The 14,539-nt window shown below is 43.0% G+C and overlaps 1 protein-coding gene across 1 annotated transcript; it reads left to right on the forward strand.

Annotated features, from left to right (window-relative positions):
- The first annotated feature begins 1,637 nt into the window (after window positions 1-1,637).
- LOC129707382 (uncharacterized) lies at window positions 1,638-11,222 on the forward strand. Its single transcript, XM_055652370.1, has 5 exons — window positions 1,638-1,706; window positions 4,238-4,410; window positions 8,272-8,350; window positions 8,429-8,483; window positions 10,447-11,222. The coding sequence occupies exons 1-5, from the start codon at window positions 1,649-1,651 to the stop codon at window positions 10,889-10,891; spliced, it is 810 nt and encodes a 269-aa protein (XP_055508345.1). The 5' UTR covers window positions 1,638-1,648; the 3' UTR covers window positions 10,892-11,222.
- Window positions 11,223-14,539: the final 3,317 nt, after the last annotated feature.

The raw sequence follows: 14,539 nt of genomic DNA on the forward strand, positions 1-14,539 counted from the left end.
CATGGCTGATCATCTACAATCAGTAACCCGTGCCTGCCTCGTCCCTTGATTCCGCCAGCCCCAAGATAGAGTTCACAAGAGTTAGATAAACTCTTTTAAATGCATCCAGTGAATTGGCCTTCACTGCCTTCTGTAGCAGTGAATTCCACAAATTCACAACTCTCTGGGTGAAAATGTTTTTTCTCATTTCAGTTTTCAATGGCCTCCCCTTTATTCTTAGACTGTGGCCCTGGTTCTGCACTCCCTCAACATTGGAAAAAATGTTCCTGCATCTAGCATGTCCAGTCCTTTTATATGTTTCTATAAGATCCCCTCTCAACCTTCTAAATTTCAGTGAATACAAGCCCAGTCTTTCCAATCTTTCTTCATATGGCAGTCCTGCCATCCCGGGGATTAACCTTGTGAACCTGCGCTGTACTGCCTCAATAGCAAGGATGTCCTTCCTCAAATTAGGAGACCAAAACTGCACACAATACTCCAGATGTGGTCTCACCAGGGCCCTGTACAACTGCAGAAAGACCTATACTCAAATCTGGCTCACCAAATGTATGTTCCTATACTTCCATTAACATACTGAAGCCCTGATTCCTGAGTACTCTTAAAATCCACTGGGGCTCTAGTCTCCACATTCCTTTAGCCGGTCCCACTCCTCACACTCCCTTTAAACTTGCTTGGAACTGTTGGCCTCTCATCTTTTAAACTCTCCAGGGTCCCAGTATACAACATGCTTTTAAGCTCTTCAGGTTTACTGGAAAATGTATACTACATTACTGTGCAACAGTAACGAAAAGTGAATTAAAAATATGTTCAATATTAACTGGAATAACATCCTATAAAATCTGTGAGTCTGGTGGAACCAAAGTCCTGGCGATGTGCAGGATTTAAGAGTTTTTTCTATATCTGTAGTGACATTTTCGCTATAGGCATTGCATTTCAGCCTGAGACCATAATTGTGATAGGACCTCGGGCAAAGGCAGTAGGAACACAAGGAATAAGATCATGAGTGAACCTTACTGCTCCTTGATTTTGCTCCACTAGTCATTAAAATCTTTTACTTTGATGTTTATTATCCCTCTGATCTCCATTAAATTAAACTATTTAAGTTTTGTTGTCTCAGCTTGCAACTGTTATCTGGTGTAATGAAGTCCAAAAACCTTTGACCCTCTCATGATATTTCCTGCTCCTATATTTTAAATCGCCAGACCTTCATCCCGAGGTTGCACCCCCTAGTTCCTCATAACGTTTATCACAAGTTCATAAGTATTAGGAACAGGAATAGGCCAATCAGCCCATCGAGGTTACTCCGCCATTCAATCATGGCTGATCTATCTTTCCTTCACAACCTCTTTTCCTGCCTTCTCCCCATAATCTCTTGACATCATTACTAATCAAGAATCTGTTAATCTCGGCCTTAAAAATTAACATTGACTTGGTCTCTACAGCCGTCTCTGACAATGATATCCACAGATTCACTAACCTTTCCGCATCCACTCTATCTAGGCCTTTACATTATTCAATAAGTTTCAATGAGGTCCCTCCCTCATCCTCCTAAACTCAAGCATTTGTGCCACCTCTCTAGCTTTTATAAATTAAATATTTGGAAATTAATTTGACTAAACTTTCTTTATTTTAGCCATTTGCTGCACGCATGCAGAAGACATCAGAGGTATCAATGGTAGTGACAAATATGACATCTGCAGTAACTTGTAAGTTCATAGCAGCATTTACATTACGGAAATATATCTGCAAATATATCTTAGACATGTAATCAAATCGCAACAGTGCAGCAAAGGATTTTAAAGTTGATTAATTACGTCCAGAATTTTAGGAAATGGATCAATTTACTCCAATGGGCTCCATGAATTATCTTTTTTTTTTTAAAATAAACTAATCTAGTTAACTAAGATCTTTCATCAGTAAAATCTGTAATTCATACCTGCTCTGGCCCATATGTGCTTTGATATCTGCAGTAACGTAGAAAATTGAAAAGGGACTTTCTTACATTGAAACAGGAGTCTCGTAGAAACAAGGAGCTGCAGATGCTCATTTACAAAAAACAGACGCAAAGTGTTGGAGCAACACAGCAGTTATTCTAACATTCTAACAAGAGTCCCAGTCTGAGAAATCGCCAATCCATGTTCTCCAGAGATACTGCCTGACCCGCTGAGTTACTCTAGCACTTAGTGTCTTTTGTTGAGGAGTCTTAATAGGGTGGATGTGGAGAGGTAATTTCCTCTTATGGGAGAATCTAGAATGAGTGGCTATTTTTATTTTAAACGAGTCAACCATTTAAGGCAGATGTAAGGTGAAATATTTTCTCTCAGGAAATTGTGAGTCTCTGGAATACTCGTCATTAAAGGATGGTAGAAGCAGACCTTTTAAGGAAGAGGTTCTTGAAAAATAAGAGGATATTGTAGATAGACATGCATATGGAATTGAGGTTATAATCATGTCAGCTTGAACATTTTAAATGCCTCTGAAATGGCAGTTGGGTCAAGGAATGCTTAAAATTGACCATTGACTTAAATACAATTTGGCTCACAATAAAGCCAATAAAACCTTGTCAAAGTTATAGAATTGTCTTAGAATCATACAGTACTGAACCTGACCGTTTGGCCTGACGTCCATGCTCACCACAATGCCCTATGTAAACTAGTCCAATTTGCCTGCATTTGGCCTTTGTCCCTCTAAATCTTGCCCCTGCCCAAATGTCTTTTAAATGTTGTTATTATACTTTAGACTTTACTTTAGAGATACAGCATGGAAACGGGCCCTTCAGCCCACCGAGTCCATGCCAACCAACGATCAGCCCAAACACTCGTACTGTGATGCGCCTTAGGGATAGTTTACATAAGCCGTATGGAGAGAAGGCAGGTACAGGATACTGAGTTGGATGATCAGCCATGATCATATTTAATGGCGGTGCAGGTTCGAAGGGTCGAATGGCCTACTCCTGCACCTATTAGAACGTAAGAGTCGTCACATTTTAGGTGCCAGCTTGTACACTTCAAGTCCAATTTTTTAAAAAGTTGTTAGACTCTTAACGTGGCCATAAAGGACTGATGACCTGGAAGCGGCACTGAGTTGGAGTTTCAGGGGTTGTCCTAGCCAGGCAACATGTCCTCTACCTCTGCTCCGCCGCTCCATGCCGCAGGCCCCGTCCGTGCCGCGTGCCTGACCACTTAGAGCGGTGCCTGATCTAATTGAGCCCCAAGCTGCTTCAGGGCCTCCAGCAACCCACTCAAAAATTCCAATGCCTCTTCGACATCGGTCGGCGAACACACCAACCTAAGCCTCACATTGCCATGCTCAGCCTCTGTGCCCCTGGGTGCTTCCTGCAGCCAACCCACCAAGATTGTGCGAGGTAAGCCCCATGCTCGCTCGCTCGCTGGCAGTGTTCTTTTCCTCTGTCCGCTGCCGCCATCTTGAAGGGAAAAACATAGAAACATAGAAAATAGGTGCAGGAGTAGGCCATTCGACCCTTCGAACCTGCACCGCCATTAAATATGGTCATGGCTGATCATCTGACTCAGTATCCTGTACCTGCCTTCTCTCCATACCCCCTGATACCTTTAACCACAAGGGCCACATCTAACTCCCTCTTAGATATAGCCAATGAACTGGCCTCAACTACCTTCTGTGGCAGAGAATTCCAGAGATTCACCACTCTGGGTGAAAAGACTGCATTGACCCTGGCTTAGGATGGTGTGTTCGCTGACCCTATCTATTCCTCTCATGATTACAGACACACTAATTTCAGCCTCCTGCGCTCAAAGAATTAAAGCCGTAGCCTGCCCAATCTCTTCCTATAGAACAGCACTCGAGTCCTGGCAAAATCCTTGCGAATCTTCTCTGCACTCTTTCCAACAATGGCATCTTTCCTCAAGCAGGGTGACCAAAAATAATCACAATATCCCTAGGGTGGTAGTTTAGGTAGGTATTAACGCAACGTTTAAGAAACATTTGGACAGGACAGGTTAAGAGGGATATGGGCCAAATGCAGGCAGGTTGGACTAGTGTAGATGGGATAAATTGGCCTGTGTGGGCAAGTTGGGTCGAAGGGCCTGTTTCCACGCTGTAAGACTCTGGCAGTTAGTATTCGTATCACCACACAGCTGCATTTGAAGTGTTTTTTCTTTATACTCTAGGACTTAAATGCTCAATTTTAATGTACAACAATGACATTTGTACGTTATTTGTACATTGCATGATGCAGACCAACTTTTCTGTTAATTAGCAACACCAGCGAGGAAAAGCAGAATTAAACCACCTTTAGAAATGAAGAATTCATCAGGGCAAAATAATGAATTAAAAGTTGGATTGGATGTAGCGGAACCAGGAAACTCCGTTTACCTAGACCTCCTTGAAGAGCGGGCAGCTCACAAGCCTGTAGAAGAAAAGAACATTAAGGTGCACGAAGAAAGTAGAACAAATATTCACTTCCATTATAACAAGCGGGATTGAATTGTGGCATGTGGGGCAAATAAGTGGCAATGCCTGCTCTATCTTTTGTAAAGAAATCAGTGTGGACGGGTACACCTGACTGTTTATGAGTACTAAATGCATTTTTCCTTATTATCTCAATCCCTATATTTTTGAATATTGTCTATCAGGTGAACTTGTACAAAACAATGATTTTAGTCCAGCTAAAATATCACGAATTCCAAGTTATCTAAATTTAAAACTTTTCTTGACAAGGTGCAGAAAATAGATACTAGTTTGATTCCAGACTTGAAGGAGTTTAGTTATATGGAGCGGCTGGGATTATTTTATCCAGCACAAAACATGACAATACGAGATTAATTCAAAAGTGTATTGAAAGTAAATTAATTGACAACATTAAAAAAGAATTGGGCAAATACCAGAAGGAGAAACAGTTGTTGGGCTGCAAGGTAAAGCTTCGGGAATGGGAGTAATTGTATTGACCCTACTTAATGATGGCACAGTATTTTTTTTTTTTTCTGAATAGCCTCTTGCGCTGCAGTGCTACCAGTCATTGCAGGAAATATGATTGCAGCTTGTGAAACTGCCCAACACAAGAGAGAACAAAACACAGAAGCAGAGTCCTGCTGTTTATTTAGCCTCATTATCTGAAAATCTCTGGAAGTATGGCCATCAATTTAGCGAGTGACAATAATTGACTGCGAAAAGAAATGTTTTAGAGGAGGAATCCCAGGAGAAAAGACATGACATTTTATGAGCTTCACAAAAGATGGGATCATCCACCTTTTATGTCATGAAGGACTTGGGTGTTATCCACTGTAGGGTAATCAATAAGCCAAAGACATACACTTTGAGATCCTTAGGATATTGTCAGGACTGACAGTAAAATTGCACGAAATGGCCAGAAACATGGGGGAACCCATGAGGATGGCAAAGTAAGGCAAGTTGGATCAAAAGGGTTGAAGATAAGAAAAAGGAAGCACATATACAGTTTAAGAGGATGAAATCAGACAGGGTATTTGAGGAATATAAAGCAAGGAGAAAAGAACAAGTAGCCAATTAAAAGGGCAAACATTTTTATATTTAAATTATAAACAAGAGTGTAATCAAGGAGAAGGTAAGACCGCTCAGAAAAAAGGTTTGAATTTGTGGTTGGAGTCGGGGGATGTGGGCAAGGTACTAAATAAGTGCTTTGTATCTGTATTCACCAATGAGAAAGACATGGAGGACAGTGAGATCAGTGTGGAGAATAATAATATGCAAGATCGGAGGAGGAGGTGTTGGGGTTCTTGAAGAGCATTAAGGTGGATATATCCCCAGGGTGTGGTGGGATCTATCCCAGGTTATTAAGAGAGGCAAGGGAGGAGATAGCGGAAGTTTTGACGAGGATCTGTGCATCTTCTCTAACCGCAGATTGGTTCCAGGAGGACTGGGGAGTAGCTCCAATGTTGTTCCTTTGTTTAAGAAGGGAAGTAAAGGGAATCCAAGGTATTATTGGCCGGCGAGCCACACGTCAGTGGAAGGGAAGCTATTGGAGAGGATTCTTTAGAATATAATTTACTCCCATTTGGAATTTAATGGGTTAATTAATGATAGTCAACATGGTTGTTTACGTGGCAGGTCACATCTTACTAACTTGATTAAAATTTTCAATGAAGATGATCATTGAGGGTAGGGCAGTGGATGTTGTTTGTATGGATTTTGGTACGGCATTTGATAAAAGTCACCCACAGCAGGCTGATCCAGAAGACTAAAATGCACAGGATTAACAGTGACTTGATCGTATGTATTCAGAACTTGCTTACTGATGAAGACAGAGTTGTGGTGAAATAACAATATTCAGGCTGGAGTTCTATGACCAGTGGTGTTACACAGGGATCAGTGCTGGGTCCTTTATTATTTGTGATATATCGAAATGTCTTAATTGTAAATGTAGTCAGGTTGATTATTACATTTACAGATTACTGGGGTCACGGACTGTGAGGAAAGCAGTCAATGTATACAGCAGGATATACATCAGCTGCAGAAATTGGTGGAGAAATGGCAGATGGTGTTGAATCCGAGCAAGAGTGAGGTATTGCATTTTGGGAGGTCGAATGCAAGGCGAAAATACGCAATTAATGGCATGACCTTTAACATCTTGGGGTGCGTTCATAATTCCCAGAAATTGGCAATACAAATAGATAGTAGAGTGGTAAAGAATGCATATGGTATGCTTGCTTTCATTGTTCGGAGCGTTGTATAAGACTCAAGAAGTCTTGATGCAGCTTTTTAGGCTTTGGTTAGGCACCATTTGTGGCAGTTTTGTGGCAGTTCTGGGCTCCCCATTAAAGGAAAGGAATGGAGGCTTTGGAAAGGGTGCAGAGGAGGTTTACCAGAATGATGCCTGGATTAGGTGGTGTTAGCTTTGTGTTATCTGCAAATTTGCCTGGAGAGAACACAAAAGGATTTTTACTGTATCTTGGTACCCATGACAATAATAAATCAATATCTATTCAACCAGCCTGCTGCATTTCAAATTGCAGGCTATAAGCTTACTCTGTACGCTGCTTCCTCTGAAGATGAGCTTTCCTTGAATCTTCAGCCACTTTCCTGCAAAACTGACTTAGTCATAACTGACTTAGTTGCTTCAGCCCAACTTGCCCATGCCGACCAACATGTCCCATCTACTCTTGTCCCACCTGCCTGTGTTTGGCCCATATCCATGTAAATCTTTCCTATCCTGTACCTGTCCAAATGTTTCTGAAACGTTGCGATAGCACCTGCCTCAACTACCTCCTCGGGCAGATCATTCCATACACCCACCACCATTTATGCGAAAAAGGTTACAACTCAGTTTCCTATTAAATCTTTCTCCCCTCACCTTAAACCTCTGGTTCTTGATTCCCCTACTCTGGGCAAGAGACTCTATGCATCTACCCAATCTATTCCTCTCATGATTTTGTGCATTTCTATAAGATCATCCCTCATCCTCCTGCGCCCCTAGCCTTCTCAACCTCTCCCTCTAGCTTAGGCCCTCGAGTCCTGGCAACATCCTCGTAAATTTTCTCTGCACCCTTGCTAGCTTGACAACATCTTTCCTGTAACATGGTCCCCAGAACTGAACACAATACTATAAATGCGGCCTCACCAATGTCTTGTATAACTGCAACATGACCTACCATCTTCTCTACTTAATACTCTGACTGATAGCTAAAGTGCCAATAGTCTTTTTGACCACCCTATCTACACCACTTCAACGAACTATGTACCTGCATTCATAGATCCCTCTGCTCTACAACAGAGCCCTACCATTCACCATGTCGGTTTTGCCCATATTAGATCTCCCAAAATGCAACATCTCTATTAAATTCTATCAACCATTCCACTGTCCAAATGATCAAGGTTCTGCTGCAATTGTTGACAATCATCTTCACTATCTATAATACCATTTTAGTGTCAAACCTGGTAATCATGCCATGTACGTTCTTATCAAATCAGTGATATTGATGATAAACAGTAATGTGCCCAACACCGAACCCTGAGGCACACCACCAGTCACAGGCCTCCAGTCTGAAAAGCAATCTTCCACCATCACCCTCTGCTTCCTTCCATGAAGTCAATTTTCTATCCATTCAGCTATCTCTCTGTGGATCCCATGGGATTGAACCTTCCAGTGCAGCCTACCTGGCCTGAATGTTTTTGTAAATGCATGATTTGGCAGTATATTCTATTAATATCCCACTGATTCACATAGCGTCAACAGAAGTGTTCCTCATTTCCTAAAATGAATAATAACATTTTTTTTCTTAAGACAATGATGTTCTATTAGCATCTTATCTGTTGCAGAAGATAACTGCCAGCAAAGTTGTTGAAATACTGCAGCAGGAAGATGAAAAAAATGAAATTTCACAAACAACACTGCAAGGTAAAGAGGTTTTCTTTATTTATGTCACTAGACATGATCCTGATGACTTGTCCTTAATTGTAATTTTTTTTATTTTAGGAAGATTGGATGATATTATTCCAGACTCTCAGCCTGTGATGAAACAAAAACCATTGTAAGTTATTTTCTTTAAGCTGAGTTCTTTATATTCGTCTTTAATGCGTATGTTGTAAAATGTATAGTGATACTGAGATTTACAGTATATTCTCCACATGGTGCTCTTGTACGTAATGAAAATATGAAACAGAAGTAGCCATTGGCGATTTGGTCCTGCTTGCCTGCCCTGCTTGATGTAGTGAATTAGTTGCTCTGCTCACAATCAGATAAGAAACATGAGTTGCACTTTCTGTCTATCTTCGTTATAATCAGTTCAGTTCCGTTTTTGTCAAAGCAAGGAATTTGTCATGGAATTAAGTTTGTGGTGGGATGAAGATCAGTGCCACACCTGTGTGTAATTTAAAACATTTTCCTATACATCCAGTGGCAGTATCCAGTACTTAATTCCCAACATTACTTTGACAAACTTGAGCCAGTAGATGATTTACAGAGAGGCTGAGTGTTTATGTGGAATCAGTTTTGTTTTGGAAGAGCATTGCCCAGACGGCACCATGTAGATGGAAGACAGATGAATGCAGATTAATGAAGCAGGTTAATGCTAAGCACTGAAAGGTTGCTTCCCTACACACAGTGCTTTCAACGCACTATTGTAAATAGTTAAAAGATTTGTATGGAATTACAAGGTTATTGGACAAGGCAAAATAATCGACAAAAAAGTAGTATTTTTGCAATAGATTGAGAGGTTATTAAGTACAATCAATTACAACGTCAGTTTTAAGTCCGTTTCCAGCCCAGAAGAAGAGCAGAGCAGCTGCGGGACAGTTAAAAAAGAACCATTCAATTGGCTCATTGAATAATAAAATACGAAGGTAGAGCTGAGCAACCAATTGGGAGCAGCCTGTGTTGTGGTGAATTGCAATGTATGTGGGTAGCTGCTGAGGCTTAGGCTTGGGCTTGGGAGGCTTCACAACAAGGCTGAGGGTTAAATAAGGTGCGGTCTTCTTTCACAAGTTCCTCTCCTAGAAAACCTCTGCAGTGAAAATGGCAGTAAGGTGATGTATGCTCTTCCTGCAGGATGTGGGAAGTCAGGGAGAATTCCACTGTCCCTGAGGACTACACCTGTGGGAAGTGCATCCAGATGCAGCTCCTGACTGACCACATGAGGGAACTGGAGCTGCGCCTGGACAACCTAAGGATCATCCGGCATGAGAGCATAATAGATAGTTATAGTGATGTGTCCACACCTAAGGGATCAGAAAGTGTAGGTAGTGAGTGCAGAGTACCCTGTTGCCGTTGTGCTCCAAAACAAGTAAGTATTGGATAATATTGGGTGGAATGACTGTTCAGAGGAGAGTATGAGCAGCAGTCGGGTCTGTGGCACCAGGCCAAGCTCTGAAGCACAGCAGGGAAGGCTGAAGATAGACAGGGCAATTGTGACAGGGCAACAGTTAGTTGGTGGGACAGACCAGAAATGCTGTAGCCACAAATAGATCTCCAGGCTGGTTTGATGCAGCTGAAGGGCATTCTCAAGCAGGAGAGTGAGCAGCCAGAAGTCATTGTCAAATGTTGGCACAAATGACATGGGTAGGAAAAGGGAAGAGGTCCTTCAGGGTGAATAGGGAATTAGGCAAATGTTTAAAAAAACAGGACCTTGAGGATAGTACTATCCTCGGATTACTCCGGTGCCATGTGTTTGAGGGTAGGAATAGACAGATGAATGCGTGGCTTACAGTTGGTACAGGTGGCGGTGTTTCACAATTTTGGACCATTGGGATATCTTCTGGGGTAGAGGTGATTTGTATAAAAGGGATATGTTGCATCTGCACTAGAGATGAACCAATATTCTTGCAGGAGGTTTACTGTTGCTATTCACGGTTTAAACCCGAGTGTCAGGGGGTGCAATCCAGAGCAGAAGGCTGGCAAAAGGAAGGTTTGCTCAGGTCATGTTGATACATTGTCTGATCGCTAAATAAGATAATGCCTTGTTTAACAAGGGAAATCTATGTTTTTAATATTTCTAGATTACCTGGTCTTTTAGACAATATTCACAAGAATGGGAAGTGTTTCCCCAAGAAGAGATGCTGGGTTTCTGATAGTCCTGCATCAAGTTGTAGTACTGTGGAAAGACAAACTACATGTACAAAATATATATTTCAGCAAGGTAATCCAATTTGGCTGCTAAATTACGTTGTGGGTATCTCACATTCTCATCTTGTATTTCTCACATTTATTTATGACATGGAAGGAGGCATAGAGTCATTGAGCTATACAGCACAGAAACGGGCCTTTAGTCTGTGCAGACCATGTTGCCTAAATGAGCTAGTCCCACTTATCTGCAGCTGGTCCACATTTCTCCAAACCTTTCCTATTCAAGTACCTGTCCAATTGTCTTTTAAAGGTCGCAGTTGTACCCAGATCTACCACTTCCTCTGGCAGCTTGTTCCACATATACACCATCCACTGTGAAAAAGCCATTTTGTCCAACTGTGTATACCTTCACATCAATCCCCGGCCCCCAATTATTTCACTATGCATAATATACAATAGCCAAATAGCCTACCAAACAGTTTGACTTTGGTGCATGGGGGGGGCGGACAGGAGTAGAGGAAACCCACCCAGTCACAAGGAGAACATACAAACTCCAGCATCAGAGGTCAGGGTAGAACTAGGTCGCTGGAGCTATGATGAAGCGACACCTACCTACTGTGTCGCTCAGCCATCCATATCTAATTTGTAACTTATTTTACTATGACTAACCTCTTGCTCAGCAAATGTAGATTTTTTCCTTAGACAGTTGAAGTAAAAACAGGAATTTAGTTTGTTCCCAGTATCACATATCAACTTTCATTTGAATTTGCTGAGTTGAAAATGTTACTATATTTAAAGTGTCTAAATAAATAATGCTCTTTGGTTAGATCAATGACACTTGGAATTCTTAATAGCTTCACGATGAAAGTAATTGTGAGAAATAGTAAAGTTATATACAAATTGTCAAGGCCTGATCTGCTGTCTAGGTGAACATAAAATATTGCATGTTGGTTTTAAAGAAGACTAGACTAAGTGGGACCCGTTGGGTCCCAGTCACACGGGAGGCCTGGTCCCCCCCCAATGCAACCCATTCCCCCAACGGAATATTCCACCACTCACCTGTCTCCCCAACGCAACCCGTTCCCCCAAAGCAATATTCCGCCACTCAGGGGGGTGTGGGGGAAGGAGGGTGTGTGGGGGAAGGAGGGGTTGGGGGAGGGGGTGTGGGGGAGAGGGTGTGTGTGGGGGAGGGGGGGGTTTGGGAGGGGGGTGGTGAGGAGGTGTGTGTGTGAGGGAGGGGGGATGGAGGAGAAGGGGGTGTGTGGGGAAACATAGAAATTAGGTGCAGGAGTAAGCCATTCGGCCCTTCGAGCCTGCACCGCCATTCAATATGATCATGGCTGATCATCCAACTCAGTATCCCGTACCTGCCTTCTCTCCATACCCCCTGATCCCCTTAGCCACAAGAGCCACATCTAACTCCCTCTTAAATATAGCCAATGAACTGGCCTCAACTACCCTCTGTGGCAGAGAGTTCCAGAGATTCACCACTCTCTGCGTGAAAAAAGTTCTTCTCATCTCGGTTTTAAAGGATTTCCCCTTTATCCTTAAGCTGTGACCCCTTGTCCTGGACTTCCCTAACATCGGGAACAATCTTCCTGCATCTAGCCTGTCCAACCCCTTAAGAATTTTGTAAGTTTCTATAAGATCCCCTCTCAATCTTCTAAATTCTAGAGAGTATAAACCAAGTCTATCCAGTCTTTCTTCATAAGACAGTCCTGACATCCCAGGAATCAGTCTGGAGAACCGTCTCCGCACTCCCTCTATGGCAATAATGTCCTTCCTCAGATTTGGAGACCAAAACTGTACGCAATACTCCAGGTGTGGTCTCACCAAGACCCTGTACAACTGCAGTAGAACCTCCCTGCTCCTATACTCAAATCCTTTTGCAATGAAAGCTAACATACCATTCGAAAGGGAAGGGGGGGGGTCGCACTCTATTCCTCCCGCACCTTCAGCTTTCAGCCTCTTGCAGCAGATCCCGGTCTCTCTCCGGCTTCCAGTTCAACTTTGCAGCTTCCGGCTGGTCGTGCTGGTCGCCGCAGAAGCAGTAGGCAGGCTGCTCACTCTGTGCATGCTCCCTGCAGGCTGCGCTGACTCCCCGTGGGCTGTGCTTCCCATAGATAGACACAAAATGCTGAGTAACTCAGCGGGTCAGGGTGCATCACTGGAGAAAATGGATGTTGTCTTATCATATGTTTGGACAAATTTTATCACATGATAAGAAACTAGAGTGGCAGGGGAATGGGAACCAGAGTAGAAGGTTAGCAAATGGAAGGACTAATGGGAAGGTAGAGATTAATACTTATAATTCTTAAAGGAATAACAGGAGGGAACGGTTAAGGAATATAGTGAAGCTGATGAGTGTTTATTTCAATGCAAAAAGTATAATGGGTGAAGCAGATGAACTTACAGCCTGGATTGGTGCGTGGGACTATCATGTTGTGGCCATCATGGAGACAAGGTTGCGAGAGGAATACGACTGGCAGCTCCCAGGGATTCCAGGGTTTTAATATTTCAGATGTGATAGAGAGGGAGGTAAGAAAGGTGGAGAATGTCACGGTGACACTCGGAGCACATCTTGAGGGTATGTCTGCTATGGTTAGCAAGCGATATGATTCAGAGCTCAAAAATCAAAAAGGTCCGATCACTCCATAGGCCCCACAATAGCCAGAGGGAGAGGTAGAATAATATACGAAGGAAGAAATGTATGACCAAAACTTCACGATAGTATAGGGTAGTGTGCTGGATAAGCTCAGCATGTCGGGCAACATTTCAGTTTAGAGATACAGCGTGGGAACAGGCCCTTCGGCTCATGGCATCTACACCGACTATTGATCACCCATACACTAGTTCAATATTATCCTACTTTCACATCCTACACACTAGGGGGAATTTACAGAAGTCAATTAACCTACAAACCTTCACATCTTTGGAATGCGAGGGGAAACTGGAGCACCTGGAGAAAACCAATGTGGTCACAGGGAGGATGTACAAACTCAGCACAGATAACACCTGCAGTCAGTATCAAACCGGGTCTCTGGCGCTGTGAGGCAGCAGCTCGACTGCTGCACCACTTGCCAGGCCATATTTTATGTAGACTTCATAACATTAACAACACATTACATAGACAAAAGCACTTAACTGTGAACTTACTGGGTACATTATTTCATCATATCATAGAAACATTCTGTTTGTTCCTTCCTTTGCTCTCCCATCCTTCCTCCGCTACCTTCCTCATGGCAGCCTCGCCCCTTTCTTATTTTGTTGTTTTTAGTCTGTTTTTACTTGTATGTTTTAGTGTATCTTTAGTTTTTGTATTACTTTGGGGGGAAGGGGGTTGGGGGGAACTTTTTTATCTTTTCCCTCGACGGAGGTACGACTTGCATCGTGGAGCTGGCAGTCCCTTGCTTAGGGATTGACTTCGGTAGCTCCAACCGCAGGTGCTCCGACCGCCCCGATCGCGGGAGCCTTGATCGCCCCGATGCGGGAGCTTCGATCGCCGACTGGGAGCTTCGAGCATCCCGACTGGATATTTCGATTGCCCCGACCATGCGAGAAAAGGAAGAAAGAAGGTATACGTTATTTGCCTTCCATCACAGTGGGTAATGTGAGGCTGCCGAAAATAAGATGGACGTGCTGCCTGCATTGGTAAGGATTCGGAGGGAGTGCATTGATCTCGGTGTTTGCGGGGACATCGCTCCATGAGGACATCCCGGAGTCTTGTGCGAGTGTGGACGGCTTTCTGACTTTTCGGGCGGACAGGAACTGCAGAGTGACAGTGGTCAGTACAACTCTGGTCACATTACAGTGAAGAAACGTGTGTGTGGCCCGGACATTGAATTGATGGCTGTGGGTCTCCGCGTATGCAGTGTGCCTTGGGGATTCTCACATGCTGCTGTGGTGGCTGTTTAAGTCTATGTTTAATCTTTATAGAGTTATGCATCTTGTTGCTTTTTTTGTATGACTGGTAAATCAAATTTCACTGTACCTCAAGGTAGACGTGACAATAAAGGACCATTGAAC

The sequence above is a fragment of the Leucoraja erinacea genome, chromosome 21 (genome assembly GCF_028641065.1).
Source record: "Leucoraja erinacea ecotype New England chromosome 21, Leri_hhj_1, whole genome shotgun sequence".
NCBI lineage: Eukaryota > Metazoa > Chordata > Chondrichthyes > Rajiformes > Rajidae > Leucoraja > Leucoraja erinaceus.